The 27,710-nt window shown below is 41.7% G+C and overlaps 2 protein-coding genes across 2 annotated transcripts in view; both read right to left on the bottom strand.

The window, feature by feature from the left end:
• Positions 1-11,411, bottom strand: part of LOC133544570 (sodium/potassium-transporting ATPase subunit alpha-1) — a 52,029-nt gene extending 40,618 nt beyond the window's left edge. Inside the window, exon 1 of the mRNA XM_061890051.1 lies at positions 11,212-11,411. Within this exon, the coding sequence (XP_061746035.1) occupies positions 11,212-11,223 (12 nt within the window). The 5' untranslated portion in view covers positions 11,224-11,411. The remainder of the gene's footprint in view (positions 1-11,211) is intronic.
• A 12,857-nt stretch (positions 11,412-24,268) lies between these two features.
• The window catches only part of LOC133544571 (sodium/potassium-transporting ATPase subunit alpha-1), a 55,291-nt gene continuing 51,849 nt past the window's right edge, over positions 24,269-27,710 (bottom strand). The window contains exon 23 of the mRNA XM_061890053.1: positions 24,269-24,446. Within this exon, the coding sequence (XP_061746037.1) occupies positions 24,418-24,446 (29 nt within the window). The 3' untranslated portion in view covers positions 24,269-24,417. The remainder of the gene's footprint in view (positions 24,447-27,710) is intronic.

Raw genomic sequence — 27,710 nt, forward strand, 5'->3', positions numbered from 1 at the left:
CATCCATCCATCCATTTACTACCGCTTATTCCCTTTCGGGGTCGCGGGGGGCGCTGGCGCCTATCTCAGCTACAATCGGGCGGAAGGCGGGGTACACCCTGGACAAGTCGCCACCTTAATCTCCATGCGAAATTTGACTGGAAGCCAATGAAGACTGAATAAAACGGGGGTGATATTGTCTGCTCTGGGTGCACCGGTCATAAGTCTGGAAGCCGCATTTTGTACCATCTGAAATTTCTTTAGCGTTGACTTGTTGAAGAGAGTGAAAAGAGAATTGCAATGGTCAAAGTGAGATGAAACGAACACGTGAATGATCATTTTGAGATCCAATTTTGACCACCAATTTTTCACTCTAGAAATATTTCTGAGAGTTGAATCCAATTGGTTAGATTCTGCCCACAGTCGGCGATCCATCGCATGTATACTACATGAATGTTAGCTACTGGGATCCGGAAAAAAAACAACGCTTTTCCTACCCTCAAAAATGCTATAACACTCAGATAAACAAATATGCAAGATTGCGATTGGATAGTTTAGAGAGTTCCTCCAATCGGCCTCGCCAGGCTCGACATTGGTTCTGGCGCAGCGACGACAAAAAGTAACTTGACTATCTAGAACAGGGGTGGCCACACTTTTTCTGCAGGCGAGATACTTTTTAATTGACCAACTCGAGGGGATCTACCTCATTTATATATATCATTTATATTTATTTATTTATGAAAGAGACATTTTTGTAAACAAGTTAAATGTGTTTAATGATAATACAAGCATGTGTAACACATATAGATGTCTTTCTTTCAAGAAGACAAGAATATAAGTTGGTGTATTACCTGATTCTGATGACTTGCATTGATTGGAATCAGACAGTAATGATGATAACGCCCACATTTTCAAATGGAGGAGAAAAAAAGTTGTCCTTTCTGTACAATACCACATGAAAGTGGTTGGTTTTTGGCATCTAATTCATCCAGCTTCCATACACTTTACAAGAAAAACATTGGCGGAAAATTCCGTAGCTTGCTTGATTGACATTCACGGCACCAGAGGGTCTTGTGAGATGACGCTGGCTGCTGCCAGTTGATTATTATGAAAAAATGACAGAGGAAGGCGAGAAACACTTTTTATTTCAACAGACTTTCGCGCCGTCCCTTCCGTCAAAACTCTAAAGGCCGACGGCACATTTCCTATCTTCACAATAAAAGCCCTGCTTCATGCTGCCTGCGCTAACAAAATAAGAGTCTCAGAAAGCTGGCGTGCACAAGTGATGTGCACGCCAGCTTTCTGAGGGATCGCTTGTGCACGCCAGTTTTCCGAAACTCTGTATTTAGTTAGCGCAGGCAGCATGAAGCAGGGCTTTTATTGTGAAGATAGGAAATGTGCAGTCGGCCTATAGAGTTTTGACGGAAGGTACGACGCGAGAGTCTGTTGAAATAAAAAAGGTTTCTCGCCTTCCTCTCGGTCATTTTTCATAATAATGATCTTGCAGCAGCCAGCGTCATCTCACAAGACCCTCCGGTACCGTGAATGTCATTTAAGTGACGTCTTGGTGAAGATTGATGATCACTAATTTTTAGGTCTATTTTTTTTAAAAGCCTGGCTGGAGATCGACTGACACACCCCCCGCGGTCGACTGGTAGCTCACGATCGACGTAATGGGCACCCCTGATCTAAAAGATGTAAACGTAAGTGTCTCAATGTCCGACAACATATTTGCGAGGATGATTGTAGAACTAGACTACTCTGTTTCGAAGTGTTGACTGTTCATAGACATGCCTGATCAATTATGTGCGAATTGGAAAGCCCACGCACCCCCATCCAATAGGGGTGCTCAGAAGAAGAAAAAAAGGTTGACATCCGAATCGCGATTCTTATTCTAAATCAATTAATAATTTGAGAATTGAGATGCACTAGCAACCAAGAAGAGCATCCATAACCTATAACCTGTTTAGAAAACGTTTTATATTTTTGTACCCAAAACTATTGCCAGAATCAATTTGAATTGAGGATTGTGTTCAATCAAGAAATTATTATTTACCCCAGAAATTGAAATTGGGAGTAGTTGTAAAATCCCCGACATTACCTACCGCTGCATGCAATTAAACCAACACCCGTAAATCAATTACTTCCTTTTTTGTTGCTGGATAACAAACCAAAACGCTCAGATTAACCGTCCACAGACACGTTAATCTGGAGTTTTTGAAACTCTCCATTTTGGCAAGACTTTTTGAACGGCTCAGTTTTTAAGAACAAAAACCTATGTTTGCGTGGGGACAGAGGCCAAAATTATATTATGTTGTTTAGTTTTTTACTTTGTAGTCTACATCAAATAAATGGTGGTCCTTTGGTCAAAATGTTGCATTGTTTTACAGACTGTCTTTATAACCATCTCTTCATGATACATTGTATTAGAAATGGCAACAGCGGAGGATGCATGTGCATTTGCGAGGCAGTCAGCAACACGACAAGAGGATAGAACAAAATAGGAACTTAATGACAACAACTACAGGCTACAATGGCTCTTCGGGTAAATGTTTACCATATATGGAGACATCCGTTGACATAACAGCTGAGAAAAACGTCACAAATTGGCCAAATTCCAAACAGCTCGTTTGGAGGAGGTATGATAGGCATCTTCACAATGTCTCCATGGTTTGATTTCAAATTTTAGGATTTATGCAGAACCCAACTACACAAAACAAGTACCAATAAGTAAGAAAAGTATATTTTGTATAATATGTCCCTTTTTAAAAAAAAAAGCCTTATTCATGTTAACATGGCTTTGGTCAGCTCTACCATTCAACATTTTTTTGGACAAACTGGAGCTCCAAAAGGTGGAATGGTATGATGAGAACAGAACCAAAATATCCATCAAGGCCAGTGTTGTTTCCACATTGGCTGTTCAATAGCCAACTCTACTGGAAATCCTTTCAACAATTTTGTTTTTGGCTTTGGAAGTCAGTGGTCAATTAAAGGCCTACTGAAACCCACTACTACTGACCATACAGTCTGATAGTTTATATATCAATGATGAAATATTAACATTGCAACACATGCCAATACGGCCTTTTTAGTTTACTAAATTACAATTTTAAATTTCCCGGGAGTTTCGCCTTCGAAACGTTGTGTAATGATGACGTGTACGCAGGACGTCACGGGTTTTTAGGAAGTATGAGCGCTGCGCACACACACAGCTAAAAGTCGTCTGCTTTAACGGCATAATTATACAGTTTTTTGGACATCTGTGTTGCTGTATCTTTTGCAATTTGTTCAATTAATATTGGAGAAGTCACAGTAGAAAGCTAGAGTTGGGAAGCTTTAGCCTTTAGCCACACAAACACACGGTGATTCCTTGTTTAAAATTCCTGGAGGTGAAACTTTCCTATGGATCAGAGCGCGGTCAAGCGAACATGGATCCCGACCACATGTCAACTAGCAGGTTTCGGTGAGAAAATTGTGGTTAAAAAGTCAGTTCTTACTGGATAAAAGCTGAGCTTGTGCCGTCCATAGCTGCCTTCGACTCCCCCGAGACACATGGCGTCAACACACCCGTGGAGACATCCTTCCGGCTATCAGGTACTATTAAACTCACTAAAACACTAGCAACACAATAGAAAGATAAGGGGTTTCCCTAACCTTAACCTAGTAAATGTGTCTAAAAACATCGGAATCCATCCCAATGCAATCACGTTTTTTTTTGTTTTTTTTCTAGTCCGTTGCTATCAATATCCTCAAACACGAATCTTTCATCCTCGCTCAAATTAATGGGGAAATTGTCGTTTTCTCGGTCCGAATAGAACTTTTTGTTGGAGGCTCCCATTAAAAACAATGTGAATATGTGAGGAGCCATCAAACGTGACGTCATCGTCTCCTACTTCCGGTAGAGACAGGGCATTTCTCTTAGCACCTAAAGTTGCAAACTTTATCGTGGATGTTCTCTACTAAATCCTTTCAGCAAAAATATGGCAATATCGCGAAATGATCAAGTATGACACATAGAATGGACCTGTTATCCCCGTTTAAATAAGACAATCTCATTTCAGTAGGCCTTTAAGTTTCGTCACAATCTGTGCTGTAATCGCTTTCATTCTGTTTGACAAATTTGAAGTGAGGGCTTTATGGTTCTTACACCACCAGACTAATTTAATGTATTTACAGCCTTTGTAACCCAAAAGGTTCCCACAAATTTGGAAGCACAAACATGTCTAATCTTATTTACGTTTCATTGCAAGAGACTTGTCAATGCTCATTGTTTTGCTAATTTTAAAACTATCTCAACTGAAAAGCACATTTTAATTGCACTGAGACATTTAGGTGACGGAATGTGACGCAAAAACAGCCTGCAAATGTAGTCGATGCTGTCTTATTGCAGTAAAACCTTGTAAAAGCAGCTTTTTACCTCTGGAAAAAAAAAAGGGGGGTATTTCAATTGACGGGTATTGTAGCGGTTACATGCCCAGGAGGTTTAGCTGTCTGAGGAATGCTATGATAGTCGACCATTAATTAACCATGCATATTTTCATGAGAAGTTCTCTCATTCCCGATCATTTTGTGGGGGGATATTTTTTCCATCAAATGTTACCTTCCAGACACGTGTGTCCAAATCAACTGCTGAGCTCCATGATTAAGAATTCAGAAAGGCTGCTTCTGATGGTTCTTAAAAGGACACTTCTACCTAACGTTGCTGGAAAAGTCGGCGGCGGCAATGCGGCAACAGGCAGTCGCCTTACATCACCACCCTCCCCGTTTTCCTTCTCCGCTCACTTTTTATACCTGTTTATTGCAACTCAAGACAGACGTGGGGAACAGACGAAAAGGCCAGGGAGAGTATTATCTTCTCCGGTATGAGGAAAGAGCCTAAAAACAACAATCCTCTGGCTCTGACCACCCGCCTTCTCACGCCAGGAGAGAGCTGTGTGGCGGCGATCATCCACTTCCAAGTGTGGCTATTTGAGAGGAGCGAGGAGAAGAAGCTCTGTGGGGACGTAGATGGGGGCAGGGCATGCTTTTCGCCAGCTATGGGAGGAAAGAAAAATAGCAGCGGCTATTGACCGAAATGCGGAGCGACTACAGATTTGCAGGGGCATCGCCGAGCGAGACAAAAGGAGGGCTCAAAGGAGCCAAACTGTTCCACATCTTCGTTTTCTTCATGTCTCCTGGGCTGTAGACTGAATCCATATTGATGTTTGTGGTGCAGCATGGTGGGGTGTGGCAACCGCTGACACTTCGCTCAGCAACTTCATCAAAAACAGTTTTTGGGGACAATTATAAGCAGACAGGCTCATGAATAAACAGTGGTGTGCCGTCAGGGCCAGCAAGGCTTTCTCTGCTGGCCTAACATCACCAGAAATCATGATCTTAATTAAAGATAAAAAGTATTATTTTATTTACTTTCCTTAAATATCTAAAAGTATTCATATTCTCTTCATGTCATATTCACCTTGTTTTTAGTTTGTATCCAATCAGAATTCAGCTATCTTATGTTGCCATGCTGTACCAAATCTGACAGACGGCTTCAAAATCAACAGTGAACGGAGACATACAGTTGATAGACAGTTGCCATAGCCAATCAAATCAAGAGTTGTTGTCAGTAAGACCTTCGAGATGGCCTCACGTTAAACGTGACATTTACGCGTCCTGTGATGCGACCCCAAAAGGGACAAGCAGTAAAAAATGGATGGATGGATGGTGATTGGATACTTACCGGGATCGTTCGCGGATGAATTTAGGAAAACATACAGTTGATAGACAGTTGCGATAGCCAATCAGATCACCAGATGTTGACATTAGCTGTTCTGTTACGACTAGAAGTTGTGAACTCTTGTTGTTAAAGTGTGTCATGCTTGTCATTTAATTAACATTTTTATGTGTATATTTGTCACTATTATGTGGTCAGGGCAGTAATTATATATTCGAGAAGTGTGTACTTTGAATCAAACTCTATTGACCGGAAGTTGCATAAGCCAAACAGAGAAAATTGACGGTGTTATTTACGTTTCAATTGATTTTTTGGAAACACTTTAGTATGGGGAACATATTCACCATTAATTATTTGTTTTTTAAAGTAACAAAGACTCAATTTAGAGTTTTTTGGACACTAGGGGAACATGCAAGGGTTAGGGTTACTCATAAGCAATAATTCTGAGGTTATTGAGGGAAGACTCGTAGTTAATGGCTTACTGGTTGTATACTAAGGCCATGCATAATAAGGCATTAATAAGTACTTAATAATGACTAATTAGAAGCCAATATGTTACTAATTTGCATTTCAATAAGCAACTATCCATCCATCCATCCAACTTCTTCCGCTTATCCGAGGTCGGGTCGCGGGGGCAACAGCCTAAGCAGGGAAACCCAGACTTCCCTTTCCCCAGCCACTTCGTCTAGCTCTTCCCGGGGGATCCCGAGGCGTTCCCAGGCCAGCCGGGAGACATAGTCTTCCCAACGTGTCCTGGGTCTTCCCCGTGGCCTCCTACCGGTTGGACGTGCCCTAAACACCTCCCTAGGGAGGCGTTCGGTGGGCATCCTGACCAGATGCCCGAACCACCTCATCTGGCTCCTCTCGATGTGGAGGAGCAGCGGCTTTACTTTGAGCTCCTCCCGTATGGCAGAGCTTCTCACCCTATCTCTAAGGGAGAGCCCCGCCACACGGCGGAGGAAACTCATTTCGGCCGCTTGTACCCGTGATCTTATCCTTTCGGTCATGACCCAAAGCTCATGACCATAGGTGAGGATGGGAACGTAGATCGACCGGTAAATTGAGAGCTTTGCCTTCCGGCTCAGCTCCTTCTTCACCACAACGGATCGGTACGACGTCCGCATTACTGAAGACGCCGCACCGATCCGCCTGTCGATCTCACGATCCACTCTTCCCTCGCTCGTGAACAAGACTCCTAGGTACTAAGCAACCAATTATTGGTAAATGTGTTACCCATAAGGCAGCACGGTGATAAAGGGGTTAATGCATGTGCCTCACAATACGAAGGTCCTGAGCAGTCCTGGGTTCAATCCCGGGCTCGGGATCTTTCTGTGTGGAGCTTGCATGTTCTCCACTTGACTGCGTGGGTTCCCTCCGGGTTCTCCGGCTTCCTCCCTCCGCCAAAAACATGAATCTGGGGATAGGTTGATTGGCAACACTAAATTGGCCCGAGTGTATGAATGGGAGTGTGAATGTTGTCTGTCTATCTGTGTTAGCCCTGCGATGAGGTGGCAACTTGTCCAGTGTGTACTCCGCCTTCCGCCCAAACGCAGCTGAGGTGGGCTCCAGCACCCCCCGTGACCCCAAAAAGGGACAAGCGGTAGGAAATGGATGGATGAATGGGTGTTCCCCATACTGAAATGTTACCAAATTTTTTTTAAATGCGCCAGAAAATAACCCGTTTTCAAGTTCTACAATGTTGATGTGATTCAATATCCTGTAGGGCAGACCTCGGCAAATAAAGGCCCAGGGGCCACATGCGGCCCATTAAGCTTTTCAATCTGGCCCGCCGGACATTCCCAAATAATTTTTTTTAGATCTTTAAGATGGAAAATGTAGCTGCCTTTATGATGTGCAGTGCTGTTTTCTAATGTCTTGAACTATAGAAAGTATTTACATGGTTGGAATCTGCGCTTTTGCATGATATACTAGTCACTATGGTAATGTAATTAGTTACTATGGTCATGTAATTGGTTACTATGGTCATTTAAGTGACAGCAGTTCAGACGAGGCACCAAGTAGTGTGGGCCGGGAGCGTTTCCACAGAGTGTTTCCAGAGCGGCCAGATTTTTACAACCAAGTTTCATATTGTGGGTGTTTTTTTTTTACCTTTCGCGTTCACATTTCGCTTTGTTTGGTGGATTTTTGGTGCATTTCGCTTGATTGTAAAATATGTCGATTGAGAGGTGGTGTGACGTTGATATGTTGTCAATATTCATTGTTTTATCGTTCATAGTCAATATTGTAAATCCCATATTTTTTATTTTAATGTAAATCCTGGGTGTTTCATTCAGTGAAAAAAAAATATATTCCATTGCGTTTTTTAAGAAGGTTTGTTATTGCGTTTTTAGTATTCATTCAGGTTTTGTTTTAATGTTCCTAAAAATAGATATATCGGCCCCAAGACACATTTTTTTCTCTACATTTGCCCCCCAAGTCAAAATAATTGCCCAGGCCTGCTGTAGGACGTAAATGTGTTCCGCGAGACGTTATTTTGCGGCCCCCACCTTAATATAAAAGTTTGATGTTAGTGCGGCCTGCAAGTTGTATATGAATGGCGCTTATTTGGGTCCAAAATGGCTCTTTCAACGCTCTGGGTTGCCTACTCCTGCGTTAGTGGAAAAGTAGCAAATGAGTGAAAGCGACAAGAGACGTTGCCATGGAGACGAGGGTTTTCTTACGTGTCTGGCTGCAGTCACACCGCGACACCTGTATTTTTTTTTTTGTTTAATTTGCATTATCTTAACACGATGAACACTACATATATTTCTATATAATGCCGCATAACACTCCGGAAGCTGTCAATTTTTTGCACTCGCTATCCCGTTACTTTCCCGGCTATTATCGCCGACCGCCGTGTTGCTGTAGGGAGGGAAAGCGGAACGAAACACATTGCGGAAATAATATTATTCTCCGTGCGTCGGCTAAATACAAATATATTCCACAACCCCAAACATGTCTTTTCCAAAGCCTGCCGTGAAGAGAAAGGTTAGTGGTGTGTAAAGATAATTCCAGGAAAAGTGGGAGATGCAATATTTCTTTGTTGAGCACAGGGGCACCCCGATGTGTCTTATTTGCACAGAGAAATACAAGGAATACAATTGGAAACGTCATTATACATTAGACATGCTGTAAGAAATATTTTCCCAGACTCTGCGTCCAGTGGCCCCCAGGTAAATTGAGTTTGAGACCCCTGCTGTATAGTATCTCTCCAGCAATGATCATGCAGTGACATCAATTATGGGATTTTGAGAGGTAATCATTGAAGATGAGGTGGCGACTTGTCCAGGGTATACCCCGCCTTCCGACCTATTGTAACTGAGATAGGCTCCAGTTTGAGATCACTGAATGCCTAGGTGGGAAACTCACCACCCCTGCCCATACTTGCCAACCCTCCCAGATTTTCCGGGAGACTCCCGAAATTCAGCGCCTCTCCCGAAAACCTCCGGGGACAAATTTTCTCCCGAAAAGCCACGCCCCCTCCAGCTCCATGCGGACCCGAGTGACGTGTCGTCAGCCTGTTTTCACGTCCGCTTTTCCACAATAGAAAGAGCGTGTCCGCCCAATGACGTTATAACTGCAGAAAGATCGAGGGCGAGTTCTTGGTTTCTCATGTGGGTTTATTGTTAGGCAGTTTCATTAACGTCCTCCCAGCGCGGCAAAAACACACAACAACAGCAGTCCGTTTTCGTCTACCGTGAAGCAGTTCGTCTGCCGTAGACGGCAGTGTTGTGACACTCTCAAACAGGACAATACTGCCATCTACTGTACATGCATATGGTTAGAAAAACAAGGATGGAAAATTCAACCCTTAACTCAACAATGAGTAGATGAGTGTTATGTGTGTGTAAATGTGTAAATAAATTAACACTGAAATTCAAGTATTTCTTTTAATATATATATACACACACATATATATATATATATATATACACATATACATACATATATACATATATACACATATACATATATACACATATATACATATATACATATATACACATATATATACATATATATATACATATACACATATATATATATATATATATACACACATATATATATACACACACACATATACATATATATATATACACACATATATATATACGCACACATATACATATACACATATATATATATACACACATATACATATATATATACACATACACATATATATATATATACACATACATATATATATACACATACACATATATATATATATACATATATATATATATACACATACATATATATATATACACATACATATATATACCCATACATATATATATATACCCATACATATATATATATATACACATACATATATATATATACACATACACACACATATATACACATACATATATATACACATACACACATATATACACATACATATATATACACATACACACATATATACATGTATATATATATATATATATATATATATATATATATATTATATTTATGGGCTTCACCGTGGCAGAAGGGTTAGTGCGTCTGCCTCACAATACGAAGGTCCTGAGTAGTCTGGGGTTTAATCCCGGGCTCGGGATTTTTCTGTGTGGAGTTTGCATGTTCTCCCTGTGAATGCGTGGGTTCCCTCCGGGTACTTCGGCTTCCTCCCACCTCCAAAGACATGCACCTGGGGATAGGTTGATTGGCAACACTAAATTGGCCCTAGTGTGTGAATGTGAGTGTGAATTTTGTCCATCTATCTGTGTTGGCCCTGCGATGAGATGGCGACTTGTCCAGGGTGTACCCCGCCTTCCGCCCGATTGTAGCTGAGATAGGCACCAGCGCCCCTGCGACGCCGAAGGGAATAAGCGGTAGAAAATGGATATATATATTTATATATATATGAAATACTGGAATTGGTGAATCTAGCTGTAAATTTACTCCTCCTCTCTAAACCACGCCCACAACCACGCCCCCCATCCGCCACCTCCCGAAATTGGAGGTCTCAAGGTTGGCAAGTATGCCACTGTGAAATATAATATTGCATTTTTTTTTTAGAAAAAGCTCAATTTACAATCAAAACTGGCATTTAAATCAGATGACGTGATGGAAAGCATCGAGATGAGGTGCAGCTGCAGAAGTGATGCAGATGAGTGCGGACATTACACAGTTCTTCAATGAATGGGTTGGACTTCTGCTTTAACACATCCCTCCCACCAGAACCACAGCGGCACTAAAAAAGTGGCCCCAAAATTGTGCAACACAAAAACCATCCATTTATAAGGAAAACCGGCATAAAACAGAAGATTATCCAGCAGCACCACCCGTTATGCAACAGGAGTGATTTACTGTAGGGCGCGAAAACGCCGCGAGGCTCCGGAAAAACACGGAAGTGTGTTGACACGAAAAAACAAAACAAAACAACAAAAAAATAAAGTCTCCTCGCACTCGAGCCAACATCAACAGGTTGTTCCTTGACGACATTATTTCTCAACCACGACGCGTTTAATGGAAGAAATGTAAGATGCTGTACTCACTCCTCTTCCCATGGTTGATGAGACGACGCTTTTTTTTTTAATCTTCTTTTTCTTTTCTCTCCCCCCGGCTGGAAATTGACACGCAGAAGTGCACCTCAAAATCAAAGTTGATTAAAAAAACATAAAAATGGACTCAAATTTTATTTTTTTTAATTTGAGAGAAAGTCCTCCTTCAGCACGTGTTGGCCCTCTTACGCGAGCTCGCCAGCCGCGGCAGACCCTCCATTACTTATAGACGGCGTTCCTTCCATTGTGACGTCACGCACGTCGCCATGGCAACCCCACGGTTGAGGGCGGGGCGTTCTCATTTATTGGGCGTTTTTTTCTCTCTCTCTCTCCCCTTAACCATGTGTTTTTTTGTGGCTTGCCTTTGCAACACAGAACAGACAGCTCGTTAGGGAATGCAATGAAATCAAATGAAGTGGCAACAATATTAAAGGCCTACTAAAACGAGATTTTCCTATTCAAACGGGGATAGCAGTTCCATCATTTCGCAATATTGCCATATTTTTGCTGAAAGGATTTAGTAGAGAACATAGACGATAAAAGTTTGCAACTTTTGGTCGCTGATAAAAAAAAGCCTTGCCTGTACCGGAAGTAGCAGACGATGTGCGCGTGACGTCACGGGTTGTGGAGCTCCTCACATCCTCACATTGTTCATGGCCACCAGCAGCGAGAGCGATTCGGTCCGAGAAAGCGACGATTTCCCCATTAGTTTGAGAGAGGATGAAAGATTTGTGGATGAGGAAAGTGAGAGTGAAGGACTAGAGAAAAAAAAAGACAGGGCAGTGGAAGCGATTCAGATGTTATTAGACACATTTACTAGGATAATTCTGAATAATCCCTTATCTGTTTATTGTGTTACTAGTGTTTTAATGAGATCATATGGTCGTACCTGAAAGTCGGAGGGGGTGTGGCCACGGGTGTGGTGACCGCCAGTGTCTCTGAGGGAAGCCATGTTTCTCGACGAGGCCAAGCAAAGGCAGGCTTTTTTTCCCTCTCCTCCACGGTGGAAGCATCTCACGTTCGGGGGCGGCCGGTGGGAGGAGGCAAGAGAGTCCGCAGCTGCACGAGGAACGACGCAAGCTCTGCTCATGTCTACGGTAAGAGCCGACTTATTACCACCATTTTCTCACCGAAACCTGCCTGTTGACATGCGGTAGGGAACCATGTTCGCTTGACCGCTCTGTTCCATAGTAAAGCTTCACCTTCGGGAACGTAAACAAGGAAACACCGGCTGTGTTTGTGTTGCCACACCGCTTCCCACCTACATCTTTCTTCTTTGACGTCTCCATTATTAATTGAACAAATTGCGAAAGATTCAGAAACACAGATGTCCAGAATACTGTGTAATTATGCGATTAAAGCAGACTACTTATAGCTGGGATCGGGCTGGAAGAACATGTCTGCTACAATCCGAGACATCACGCGCACGCGTCGTCATACCGCAACGTTTTCAACAGGATACTTCGCACGAAATTAAAAATTGCAATTTAGTAAACTAAAAAGGCCGTATTGGCATGTGTTGCAATGTTAATATTTCATCATTGATATATAAACTATCAGACTGCGTGGCCGGTAGTAGTGGGTTTCAGTAGGCCTTTCAGAGGTGATTTTTGAATGGCTCATTTGCACACGCAAATACACTATATTGCCAAAAGTATTTGGCCACCAGTCCAAATGATCAAAATCAGGTGTCCTAATCACTTGGTGTGGAGACTGTTTTCCCACAAACATTTGTGAAAGAGCCCTGTGATGAGATGGCGACTTTTCCAGGGTGTACACCGCCTTCCGCCCGATTGTAGCTGAGATAAGCACCAGCGCCTCCCGCTCATAAATATTCCAAAGTCGACTGTCGGCTTTATTATAAGAAAATTTAATATTTCGGGAACAACAGCAACTCAGCCACCAAGTGGTAGGCCACGTAAACTGACAGAGAAGGGTCAGTGGATGCTGAAGCGCATAGTGCAAAGACAAACTGTCGTAGGATGCCACCTGCGCAACAAATCCAGTCGTGAAATTTCCTGGTTCATAAATATTCCAAAGTCGACTGTTGGCTTGATTATAAGAAAATGGAATATTTCGGGAACAACAGCAACTCAGCCACCAGGTGGTAGGCCACGTAAACTGACAGAGAGGGTTCAGTGGATGCTGAAGCGCATAGTGCAAAGAGAAACTGTCGTAGGATGCCACCTGCGTAACAAATCCAGTCGTGAAATTTCCTCGCTCATAAATATTCCAAAGTCGACTGTCGGCTTTATTATAAGAAAATTTAATATTTCGGGAACAACAGCAACTCAGCCACCAAGTGGTAGGCCACGTAAACTGACAGAGAAGGGGCAGTGGATGCTGAAGCGCATAGTGCAAAGAGAAACTGTCGTAGGATGCCACCTGCGCAGCAAATCCAGTCGTGAAATTTCCTCGCTCATAAATATTCCATAGTCGACTGTCGGTTTTATTATAAGAAAATTTAATATTTCGGGAACAACAGCAACTCAAGCCACCAAGTGACAGGCCGCATAACTGACAGAGGGGGGTCAGCGGATGCTGAAGCTCATAGTGCAAAGGGGAACTGTCATAGGATGCCACCAGTGCAACAAATCCAGTCGTGAAATTTCCTGGCTCATAAATATTCCAAAGTCGACTGTCGGCTTGATTATAAGAAAATTGAATATTTCGGGAACAACAGAAACTCAGCCACCAAGTGGTAGGCCACGTAAACTGACAGAGAGGGGTCAGCGGATGCTGAAGCGCATAGTGTAAAGAGGAACTGTCATAGGATGCCACCTGTGCAACAAATCCAGTCGTGAAAATTCCTAGCTCTTAAATATTCCAAAGTCAACTGTCGGCTTTATTATAAGAAAATGGCATATTTTGGGAACAACAGCAACTCAGCCACCCAGTGGTAGGCCGCGTAAACTGACAGAGGGGTCAGCGGATGCCGAAGCACATAGTGCAAAGAGGAACTGTCATAGGATGCCACCTGCGCAACAAATTCAGCCGTGAAATTTCCTCGCTCATAAATATTCCAAAGTCGACTGTCGGCTTTATTATAAGAAAATTTAATATTTCGGGAACAACAGCAACTCAAGCCACCAAGTGACAGGCCGCATAACTGACAGAGAGGGGTCAGTGGATGCTGAAATGCATAGTGCGAAGAGGAACTGTCATAGGATGCCACCTGTGCAACAAATCCAGTCGTGAAATTTCCTCGCTCATAAATATTCCAAAGTCGACTGTCGGCTTTATTATAAGAAAATGTAATATTTCGGGAACAACAGCAACTCAAGCCACCAAGTGACAGGCCGCATAACTGACAGAGAGGGGTGAGCGGATGCTGAAGCGCATAGTGCAAAGGGGAACTGTCATAGGATGCCACCTGTGCAACAAATCCAGTCGTGAAAATTCCTCGCTCTTAAATATTTCAAAGTCGACTGTCGGCTTTATTATACGAAAATACAATATTTCGGGAACAACAGCAATTCAGCCACCAAGTGGTAGGCCGCGTAAATTGACAGAGGGGTCAGCAGATGCTGAAGCACATAGTGCAAAGAGGAACTGTCATAGGATGCCACCTGTAAAGCCGCTGCTCCTCCACATCGAGAGGAGCCAGATGAGGTGGTTCGGGCATCTGGTCAGGATGCCACCCGAACGCCTCCCTAGGGAGGTGTTTAGGGCACGTCCAACCGGTAGGAGGCCACTGGGGCGGACCCAGGACACGTTTGGAAGACTATGTCTCCCAGCTGGCCTGGGAACGCCTCGGGATCCCCCGGGAAGAGCTAGACGAAGTGGCTGGGGAAAGGGAAGTCTGTGTTTCCCTGCTTAGGCTGTTTATGTTAGTCTTTTAATTGTTTTAAGGGTTTTGCTCCTAAATGATCTCAGTAAGATACTACAGCTTGTTTTCGACATTTTATGACCTATTTTGAGTAAAATATGCTTGAAACTATTTTTGTCCAACTGTCCAAAACACACCCAGCAATGGTGCACGGGAAGGCGAGGAAGAAGAGGGGGAAAAGGCGGGCAAAATGTTCAAAAGTCCCAATTGTGTCCAAAATACCTCCCCGGGGTTCCAGTCCCACGAGTCCCACCGCCGGCCAAGTCCTGGGATACAAAAAATGTCCAACACGCACCCAGCAAAGTCCCACGGGAAGTAGGGGGGAAAAATGAGAAAAGTCGGCAAAAGTCCCCCAAAATTTTCTAAATACCTACCCAGGTTCGAGTCCCAACCGGGTTCGAGTTTGAGTTTGAGTGCACACTCGAACCCGGGTGGGACTTTTGAACATTTCCCCGATTTTTCTCACTTTTCTCCCCACCTTCCCGTGGGACTTTGCTGGGCGAGTTTTGGACATTTTGGCCATCCCGGCCGGCGACGGAACTTGTGGGACTCGAACCTGTGTAGGTATTTTGAAAATTTTTGGGACTTTTGATGACTTTTCCAACTTTCATCCCCTCTCCCCATGGGACTCGGCTGGGTGTGTTATGAACATTTAGGGCATCCCGGGACTTGCGCGGCCATACATAAGATTTTATGTTAGAGTGTTTTACTTGTTTTAAGTGTTTAGGTCCTAAGTGATCTCAGTAAGATACTACAGCTTGTTTCCGACATTTTATGACCTATTTTGAGTAAAATAAGCTTGAAACTATTTTTGTCCAAGTGTCCAAAACACACCCAGCAATGGTGCGCTGGAAGGCGGGGAAGAAGAGGGGGAAAAGGCGGGCAAAATGTTCAAAAGTCCCAATTGTGTCCAAAATACCTCCCCGGGGTTCCAGTCCCACGAGTCCCGCCGCCGGCCACACAAGTCCTGGGATACAAAAAATGTCCAACACGCACCCAGCAAAATCCCACGGGAAGTAGGGGGGGAAAAATGAGAAAAGTCGGCAAAAGTCCCCCAAAATTTTCTAAATACCTACCCAGGTTCGAGTCCCAACCGGGTTCGAGTTTGAGTTTGAGGGCACACTCGAACCCGGGTGGGACTTTTGAACATTTCCCCAATTTTTCTCACTTTTCTCCCCACCTTCCCGTGGGACTTTGCTGGGCGGGTTTTGGACATTTTGGGCATCCCGGCCGGCGGCGGAACTTGTGGGACTCGAACCTGTGTAGGTATTTTGAAAATTTTTGGGACTTTTGCTGACTTTTCCAACTTTCATCCCCTCTCCCCATGGGACTCGGCTGGGTGTGTTATGAACATTTAGGGCATCCCGGGACTTGCGCGGCCATACATAAGATTTTATGTTAGAGTGTTTTACTTGTTTAAAGTGTTTAGGTCCTAAATGATCTCAGTAAGATATTACAGCTTGTAGCTGAGATTTGATGACCTATATTGAGTAAAACATGCTTGAAACTAGAATATCAAGTGTTGCAAAGCTGTGTCATCAACACTAACAAGTATAAAACTACTTTTTAAAGTAAGAATTTCTTATTTCAAGAATGTAAAACAAAATCATGACTTTGACACAATTGTTTCTCATATTAACCTTCCTCTCGTGTTAGCTTTCTGTTACCATCTCTTATGTTAACGGGTCGGTTTTGACCCATGTCTTAAATCAGCTGTAGAATACACTAAAAACAATTATCTATCATCCAATTTGTTTGTCGTCTCTTGGTTAACTTGTTAGGCTTCCTTATCCTTGAAAATATTGGTTTTAATATTTTTGGTTTGGGCCATTGGGCCTTTTTTTTGTCAGTATAGCCCTCGATTTCAATTTTTAAAAACGGTAAAACGAACCTCAAGAGAATTATATAAATAAAAAAAAGGTTGTTGTGTTACCTAACAATTACTAAGGGGTATTAGAACACATCTCTTAAATAAATGTGTTTTATATATTTTTTCATTTTAAGAATTTTAACTACAGTAACATCTATGGTGTTACGGGTCAATTTCGACCCATTTATATTTACTTCAAGAAAAAGGCTAAAAAGTATTTTTTTCAGCAACAGAAATCCAACATCACACAAACAACAACCAATCAAGCAAATGAAACCAAGAGAAATAGATTACTAGTTCCAAAACTAATAAAAAACTAAATCAGAGTGGCAAAAAGTGACACTTTTAGTGTTCGTCTTTTGTTTGTTTTTGTACAGGATAACAAGGTAAAATGAGAATCCACTGAAGCTCACATGATTGGGAGAGGAGCTGGCTGTCAGTGTGTTCAGTTTTGGCTCGTATCATTGCTTTATCATCTTATTTTTATAACGGGGTCAAAACCGACTTTAACAACACCAAGGGCATAATTTCTACCAGAGCATTTTATAATTTAGTGAAAAAAATTAAAATGTTTTATTTTGTTGACAAAGAGGTTCCTGACAAAGCTTTGATGCAAAAAAATAAATGTATGTGGTGTTTTTATGCATTTAAAAACTAAAACGGGTCAGTGCCGACTCTAACACAAGACGAAGGTTAAAACAGATGACAGCCAAATAGACTTTGCCGTTTTTATTTTGATGAAACAATAGAAAATTCGTACTTGTATACTGTAGTAGTACACTTCTTATTAGTGAGAATATACTTATCTTGAGGTATTTTGGGGTTCATTGAAGTTACCTAATTTTACTTGTTCTGGAAAGTCCTGACCAGCCAAATTTTTTTGTTCTATTGGCAGATAATTTTGCTTAGTTCAAGACCAGTTGATCTGCCGTTTCTTTTCTTTTTCTTCTATGTCCCACTCTCCCTTGTGGAGGGGGTCCGGTCCGATCCGGTGGCCATGTACTGCTTGCCTGTGTATCGGCTGGGGACATCTCTGCGCTGCTGATCCGCCTCCGCTTGGGATGGTTTCCTGCTGGCTCCGCTGTGAACGGGACTCTCGCTGCTGTGTTGGATCCGCTTTGGACTGGACTCTCGCGACTGTGTTGGATCCATTGCGGATTAAACTTTCACAGTATCATGTTAGTGAGAATATACTTATCTTGAGGTATTTTGGGGTTCATTGAAGTTAGCTAATTTTACTTGTTTTGGAAAGTCCTGACAAGCCAAATTTTCTTGTTCTATTGGCAGATAATTTTGCTTAGTTCAAGACCAGTTGATCTGCCGTTTCTTTTCTTTTTCTTCTATGTCCCACTCTCCCTTGTGGAGGGGGTCCGGTCCGATCCGGTGGCCATGTACTGCTTGCCTGTGTATCGGCTGGGGACATCTCTGCGCTGCTGATCCGCCTCCGCTTGGGATGGTTTCCTGCTGGCTCCGCTGTGAACGGGACTCTCGCTGCTGTGTTGGATCCGCTTTGGACTGGACTCTCGCGACTGTGTTGGATCCATTGTGGATTGAACTTTCACAGTATCATGTTAGACCCGCTCGACATCCATCGCTTTCCTCCTCTCCAAGGTTCTCATAGTCATCATTGTCACCGACGTCCCACTGGGTCATTTTTGTCACCGACGTCCCACTGGGTGTGAGTTTTCCTTGCCCTTATGTGGGCCTACTGAGGATGTCGTGGTGGTTTGTGCAGCCCTTTGAGACACTAGTGATTTAGGGCTATATAAGTAATCATTGATTGATTGATTGATAAAATACCCCTCATTTTTGTATTTTTTTTTTCTTGTTTCTGAACACTGACTTTTTGCAGTGTGGTGCTCACCGTGCTTGTCTCCATATTCCAATTCACACGTCGATGACCAACGGGTCCAAAAAGTGGGAATTTGCAATGACACAAACAGGCCCCTCCTAGCTATGGGGCCCCACTACAGTGGAGGCCCTGCTCATTGTTTTTATTATTTTTTTCCTTCAACGATTCTGTGCCTCAAATAGCGCAGCGCTGTGCTTTGCCGCACCCCAGGACGCAAAGAGCACGGACGCCCCCGCGGAGATGCAAGGCTGGAGGTTGCAAGCTGCCGACGAAACACGTGACGGGCCGAGCGCTGGCTTTCATGAGTAGTTGCCAAACTGCGACAGGTTCTCTTAGCATGCTCTCTTGTGTATGCTAAGAGACCTTATCACGGGACTCGGGGATTAATGCGGGGGCGTTGCCGGGATAACGCAGAAAAAGACCGAACGCGACCCCCGGGTGGACGTGGCGCGCAGATGGGTGCGCAGCGTGCGTGGCGCAATCGTTGTTTCGCATTGGCGAGCACGCGTGTGGCTCGCGTGTTGTCAGTTTTGCTCTATAAATAGCGACGATTTTATTTAGATGTTGGAGAGAGGAAAGGAGAGCGAGAGAGTGAAGGGGGCTCTCAAGTGGGTTTCCATAGCAACAGGCACGTTCAGGGGCTCGTGAACGGGAGGGTGTAGGCATGATAATGTCAGCCTTCTTCTCTCTCTCTCTTTCTCTGGCTTCTCTTCTCTCTCTCAGCCGAAAAACTCGCAGCCAAATGCGGCCATTAATAACACGTCCATTTGTTGCATCTCCCCCCCCCCGTCTCATATCGGGTGGTTAAAGTGTTGCTTCCGGGGATTGTCTGACATCGACTTCAAATTGCAATGTTTATTTATCGCAGGGGTTTTCGAAATTGGGGGTTAGTGCGTCTGCCTCACAATACGAAGTTCCTGCAGTCCTGGGTTCAAATCCAGGCTCGGGATCTTTCTGTGTGGAGTTTGCATGTTCTCCCCGTGAATGCGTGGGTTCCCTCCGGGTACTCCGGCTTCCTCCCACTTCCAAAGACATGCACCTGGGGATAGGTTGATTGGCAACACTAAATTGGCCCTAGTGTGTGAATGTGAGTGTGAATGTTGTTTGTCTATCTGTGTTGGCCCTGCGACTTGTCCAGGGTGTACCCCGCCTTCTGCCCGATTGTAGCTGAGATAGGCGCCAGCGCCCCCCCCCCCGCAACCCCAAAAGGGAATAAGCGGTAGAAAATGGATGGAAAATGGATGGGTTTTCGAAATTTTTCACCAAGCGTCACTCCAGAAAACACTTGGCTCTTCAAGTACACTCAACGTTTGATATCGTCCCAAGCAGGTGCAGGACATTGATGCAACGTTGATTTTGCATGCATGTTCTTTAAAACTGGCTTGGAAACCACGTTGCAGAATAGTTGTTTTTTGTCAATTAAGACAACGTTGATGTCCAACGTTGGATCCGCGGTTTTTTGTCGGAAGTAAAACACTGTGTCGTGATGTCCAAGACAAATTTCTCCTTGGAGACAATGGAGCTAATTATTGTTATTAATTACAAACCCTGTTTCCATATGAGTTGGGAAATTGTGTTAGATGTAAATATAAACGGAATACAATGATTTGCAAATCCTTTTCATATTCAATTGAATGCGATACAAAGGCAAATAGTTGATGTTCAAACTGATAAACTTAATATTTTTTTGCAAATAATAATTAACTTAGAATTTCATGGCTGCAACATGTGCCAAAGTAGTTGGGAAAGGGCATGTTCACCACTGTGTTACATCACCTTTTCTTTTAACAACACTCAATAAACGTTTGGGAACTGAGGAAACTAAGTGATGAAGCTTCGAAAGTATAATTATTTCCCATTCTTGTTTTATGTAGAGTTTGTCGCTCAACAGTCCGGGGTCTCCGCTGTTGTATTTTACGCTTCATAATGTGCCACAGATTTTCGATGGGAGACAGGTCTGGACTACAGGCGGGCCAAGAAGGTACCCGCACTCTTTTACTACGAAGCCAAGCTGTTGTAACACGTGCTGAATATGGCTTGGCATTGTCTTGCTGAAATAAGCAGGGGTGTCCATGAAAAAGACAGCGCTTAGGCCAAAACCTGTATGTACCTTTCAGCATTAATGGTGCCTTCACAGATGTGTAAGTTACCCATGCCTTGGGCACTAATTCACCCCCATACCATCACAGATGCTGGCTTTTGAACTTTGCGTCGAGAACAGTCTGGATGCTTCGCTTACCCTTTGTTCCGGATGATACAATGTTGAATATTTCCAAAAACAATTTGAAATGTGGACTCTTCAGACCACAGAACACTTTTTCACTTCGCATCAGTCCATCTTAGATAATCTCAGGCCCAGAGTAGCCGGCGGCGTTTCTGGATGTTGTTGATAAATGGCTTCCTTTTGCATAGTAGAGCTTTAACTTGCACTTACAGATGTAGAGATAAACTGTATTTAGTGACAGTGGTTTTCTGAAGTGTTCCTGAGCCCATGTGGTGATATCCTTTAGAGATTGATGTCGGTTTTTGATACAGTGCCGTCTGAGGGATCGAAGGTCACGGTCATTCAATGTTGGTTTCCGGCCATGCCACTTACATGGAGTGATTTCTCCAGATTCTCTGAACCTTTTGATGATATTATGGACCGTAGATGGTGAAATCCCTAAATTTCCTGCAATTGCACTTTGAGAAACGTTGTTCTTAAACTGTTTGACTATTTGCTCACGCAGTTGTGGACAAAGGGGTGTACCTCGCCCCATCCTTTCTTGTGAAGGACTGAGCATTTTTTGGGAAGTTGTTTTTATACCCAATCATGGCACCCACCTGTTCCCAATTAGCCTGCACACCTGTGGGATGTTCCATTTAAGTGTTTGATGAGCATTCCTCAACTTTATCAGTATTTATTGCCACCTTTCCCAACTTCTTTGTCACATGTTGCTGGCATCAAATTCTAAAGTTAATGATTATTTGCAAAAGAAAATGTTTATCAGTTTGAACATTAAGTATGTTGTCTTTGTAGCATATTCAACAGCATGGCTTTGTAAAAAAAAGAGTGCGGGTTCTTTCCTGGCCCGCCTGCAGTCCAGACCTGTCTCCCATCGAAAATGTGTGGCGCATTATGAAGCTAAGAATATGACAACGGAGACTGTTGAACAACTGAAGATTGACATAAAACAAGAATAGGAACTAATTCCACTTTCAAAGCTTCAACAATTAGTTTCCTCAGTTCCCAAACGTTTATTGATTGTTGTTAAAAGAAAAGGTGATGTAACACAGTGGTGAACATGCCCTTTCCCAACTACTTTGGCACGTGTTGCAGCCATGAAATTCTGAGTTAATTATTATTTGCAAAAAAAAGTTTGAACATCAAATATCTTGTCTTTGTAGTGCATTCAATTGAATATGGGTTGAAAATGATTTGCAAATCATTGTATTCTGTTTAAATTTACATCTAACACAATTTCCCAACTCATACAAAAACAGGGTTTGTAGAAGAGTTTTACATGTTGTGTTTTTTGTATAAACCCCGAAAGATTGTGAGTTAAAGTTTAATCCTGGCTTTGTAGACCAAATCCAAAGTCAGTGTGCTTTAGAATCTGCATCAATTTCCTCGGAATTGTCAACAAACTTGAAGTGTTTTGATTATTTGTCCATTTTCAGAATGTGCCTGTTCTATTTTTGGCCAAAGTCAAACAAAGAAAACAACTTGGGAGTTGTCTTTAGTTTTTAAGTTAACATGCCACGAATTTACCATTCCGGCTCACTTGGGAATAGATTTTCCTCCAAGAGCTAAAATGAGTTTGACACCCCTGGTTTAAACGATAACACTTGTGTTTGAACATAGGAAAATAAAACACTCTAAAGTGAATGGAGGCCAGGTTTAGTGAACGGTCGCAGTGTGTTAATGATAAGAGTGTGAACCTGGCCATCAGACCCCCACAAAGAGGGGTTATGGGCCTCAATGATGAACAAGGTAAACAAGGAGAGCAAAAGAGTTAATTTTCACTGAGGGGCCTCCTTGCGTCAGTGCTCTAAAAGGGCCCCCCTTTGCAAACACTGGCCCTTGAGATAATAGACACACTTCTGCAAAAGCCCAGTCTTTCTGGTCGGGAGAGATAACGCTGACACGATTAGCAGATGGGATGATTAACGCACTAACAGACTCATTTGATCTTTGTTGAACTCAGCTCTCCGTTCATTCCGTGCACAATTCCAGGACCAAATTTTTAGAAGCAGCTGAGGCGGATAATCCCGCTGCTTGTTGACCAGACGTGACTCACTGGTGCGTAACCGCTGACTCTTAATACAAACCCTGTTTCCACATGAGTTGGGAAATTGTGTTAGATGTAAATATAAACGGAATACAATGAGTTGCAAATCCTTTTCAAGCCATATTCAATTGAATGCTCTACAAAGACAAGATATTTGATGTTCAAACTTTTTTTTGCAAATAATAATTAACTCAGAATTTCATGGCTGCAACACGTGCTAAAGTAGATGGGAAAGGGCATGTTCACCACTGTGTTACATCACCTTTTCTTTTAACAACAATCAATAAACGTTTGGGAACTGAGGAAACTAATTGTTGAAGCTTTGAAAGTGGAATTAGTTCCTATTCTTGTTTTATGTCAAGCTTCAGTCGTTCAACAGTCCGGGGTCTTCGCTGTCATATTCTACGCTTCATAATGCGCCACACATTTTCGATGGGAGACAGGTCTGGACTGCAGGCGGGCCAGTAAAGAACCCGCACTCTTTTTTTTTACAAAGCCACGCTGTTGTAACGTGCTGAATGTGGTTTGGCATAGTCTTGCTGAAATAAGCAGGGGCGTCCATGAAAAAGACGGCACTTAGATGGCAGCATGTTGTTACAAAACCTTTTTGTACCTTTCAGCATTAATGGTGCCTTCACAGATGTGTAAGTTACCCATGCCTTGGGCACTAATGCACCCCCATACCATCACAGATGCCGGCTTTTGAACTTTGCGTCGATAACAGTCTGGATGGTTCGCTTCCCCTTTGGTCCGGATGACACGATGTCGAATATTTCCAAAAACAAATTGAAATGTGGACTCGTGAGACCAGAGAAAACTTTTCCACTTTGCATCAGTCCATCTTAAATAATCTCAGGCCCAGAGAAGCCGGCGGCGTTTCTGGATGTTGTTGATAAATGGCTTCCTTTTGTATAGTAGAGCTTTAACTTGCACTTACAGATGTAGAGATAAACTGTATTAGTGAAGGTGGTTTTCTGAAGTGTTCCTGAGCCCATGTGGTGATATCCTTTTGAGATTGATGTCGGTTTTTGATACAGTGCCGTCTGAGGGGTCAAAGGTCATGGTCATTCAATGTTGGTTTCCGGCCATGCCGCTTATGTGGAGTGATTCATCAAATCATTGTATTCCGTTTGTATTTACATCCAACACAATTTCCCAACTCATATGGAAACGGGGTTTGTATGACCTTAAAGTCTGCTTTAACAACAATGAAAGAACGCGGACAAAAATCAGTTGCAAGCAGCCTTGTTTTATATAATAGTTGGGTGATGTTTTTATTGACATGTATATCAAGACGTTATTCATCCGTGATTTTGCCGTCCTGAGTGGCGCCTCGGACTAGTTTGTAACATGGCAGTAAATAAAGTCCATTTGCGACTCAGTAGTACGTCTCTCTCTCCACCCAACCTGGAAATCAAAGGAGACACAATTAGCGACTTTTGCCGGAGGGACTTTTATATGGATTCCCCTTAAAAAAGAAAAAAAACAGCGTGAGTGAGACCACTGTTGTAGTGACAGTTATTAAAAGATTAGTCCTGCTGTGAAACGCAGTATGCGGCATCTGTCTTGCGGATGCTGGTGAGGTAATTAAATCATCCTCGGGGGTCGGAGAGGAAAACCTTCATTGTTCTAATCCAGTGTTTTTCTACCTTTTTGGGATATTTTTGTTCATTGAAAAAATGCGGAGGCACGCCGCCAGGAGAAAACATAAAAAAATGTCAACTCAGTAGTTGATGTTGGCAGTAAAAATTCATAGTGCATCACTATAGCTCTTGTGAAGTGAATTATATTTATATAGCCTTATTCTCTAGTGCAGGGGTCCCCGAACGTTTTGACTCAGGGGCCGCATTGGGTTAAAACGATTTGGCTGGGGGTCGGGTTATATATATATATATATATATATATATATATATATATATATATATATATATATATATATGGCTTTTTATTTATTTATATATATATATATATAAATATATATACGTATATATATACATATATATTAACATATACATATAAACACACGTATACATATATACACACACACATATATATGTATATATAAGTAAACATTGATTGATTGATATAGATATATATATGTACATATATATGTGTGTGTATGTATATATATATATATATATATATATATATATATATATATATATATATATATATATATATATGTATATATATATATATATACATACATATATATATATATATATATATATATATATATATATATGTATATATATATATATATGTATATATATGTGTATATATATGTATATATGTGTATATATATATATATATATATATATATATATATGTATATATATATACATATATATATACATATATATATATATATATATATATATATACACATATATACATATATATACACATATATATACATATATACATATATATATATATATATATATATATATATATACATACACACACATATATATGTACATATATATATCTATATATACATATATATGTGTGTGTGTATATATGTATACGTGTGTTTATATGTATATGTTAATATATATGTATATATATACGTATATATATATATATAAATAAATAAAAAGCCATATATATATATATATATATATATACATATATATATATATATATATACATCTCATTCAATGTGTTTTCTCTATTTTCATGACTATTTACATTTTAGATTGTCACTGAAGGCATCAAAACTATGAATGAACACATGTGGAGTTATGTACTTCACCAAAAAAGGTGACATAACTGAAAACATGTTCTATATTATAGTTTAGCCACCCTGTGCTCTGAGAACTGCTTTGCACATTCTTGGCATTCTCTCAATGAATTTCAAGAGGTAGTCACGCGAAATGATTTTCACTTCACAGGTGTTAATAGTTTTGATGCCTTCAGTGACAAGGTAAATAGTCATGAAAATAAAGAGAACACATTGAAATGGTCCACACTTTTGGCCTGTACTGTGCTATATATATATATATATATATATATATATATATATATATATATATATATATATATATATATATATATATATATATGGTCGAGGTTTCTGTGGTTTATCCGTTATAAAGTGCTCAATACCGGGGTAGAGCAGAATATACGTTATGTCAAGAAAAAACACATCATCCCTACAAGCCTGTTTTGCAGGTTTCCCTGCTCTTCAGGGGATTTCATCCCTACAGGCTTGGCTTGTAGGAATAAAATAGCCTCTGTGTTTTTTCCCGACATAACGAATGCTAATATAAAAAGGGTAAGCGATTCCAGTCTTTGCTTGTTTTGGAAGATTCCTCCGTGCAACTTCAACGAGTGTAGAGAGCGAGAGTCTCCTCGGCATAGCCCTATTATTCTCCGTCAAGAGATGAGCACAATGACTGAAGTGCTGATGCCGAAATAATCAACTTTCTGAAAAACAATATGCCTCTCATGCTGAAGTGATACCCTTTGTACGCCATCGTACATTTTCAAGGCGATATGCTATTATTTGAATGCCGAGTCATCACTATTTACTGTTGGAGGGAACATTGAAACTCCTTCTTTGAGTAGGCCTTATTAGATTTAGGACTGGGATTTAACCCTGTGTACAAAGTTTTCCCTCATTTAATTTTGTTTTTCAATCTTAGAATTGAATTTTATTTTCAATCAAAAATGCTAATAAAAGCTAAGGGCATTTACATGACTGCGTAACGTAAATCATGTTACCATGGCACATTTATTAGAGCTTCAAGCATACTTGCCAACCTTCCTAGATTTTCTACCGTAAAGCAGAAGGCAGTCTCATCAACGTCCTCCCAGAGCGGTAGCAACACACAACAACAGCAGTCCGTTTTCGTCTACCGTAAAGCAGAAGGCAGTCTCATTAACGTCTTCCCAGAGCGGTAACAACACACAACAACAGCAGTCCGTTTTCGTCTACCGTAAAGCAGAAGGCAGTCTCATCAACGTCCTCCCAGAGCGATAACAACACACAACAACAGCAGTCCGTTTGCGTCTACCGTAAAGCAGAAGGCAGTCTCATTAACGTCCTCCCATAGCGGTAACAACACACAACAACAGCAGTCCGTTTTCGTCTACCATAAAGCAGAAAGCAGTCTCATTAACGTCCTCCCAGAGCGGTAACAACACACAACAACAGCAGTCCGTTTTCGTCTACCGTAAAGCAGTTCGTCTGCCGTAAAAAGCAATTTTGTGACACTCTTAAACAGGACAATACTGCCATTTACTGTACATGCATATGGTTAGAAAGACAAGGATGGACAATTCAACCCTTAACTCAACAATGAGTAGATGAGTGTTACGTGTGTGTAAATGTGTAAATAAATGAACACTGAAATTCAAGTATTTCTTTTATTTATATAAAAGAAATATGTATATATATATATATATATATATATATATATATATATATATATATATATATATATATATATATATATATATATATATATATATATATATGAAATACTTAACTTGGTGAATCTAGCTGTAAATATACTCCTCCCCTCTTAACCACTTCCCCAACCACACCACGCCCCGCCCCTAACCACGCCCTCTGCCCCACCCCCGACCACGCCCCCTATCCCCACACCTCCCGAAATCGGAGGTCTCAAGGTTGGCAAGTATGACCTCAAGGGAACAAACTAT

This window comes from Nerophis ophidion, linkage group LG27, assembly GCF_033978795.1.
Source record: "Nerophis ophidion isolate RoL-2023_Sa linkage group LG27, RoL_Noph_v1.0, whole genome shotgun sequence".
NCBI classification, from domain to species: domain Eukaryota; kingdom Metazoa; phylum Chordata; class Actinopteri; order Syngnathiformes; family Syngnathidae; genus Nerophis; species Nerophis ophidion.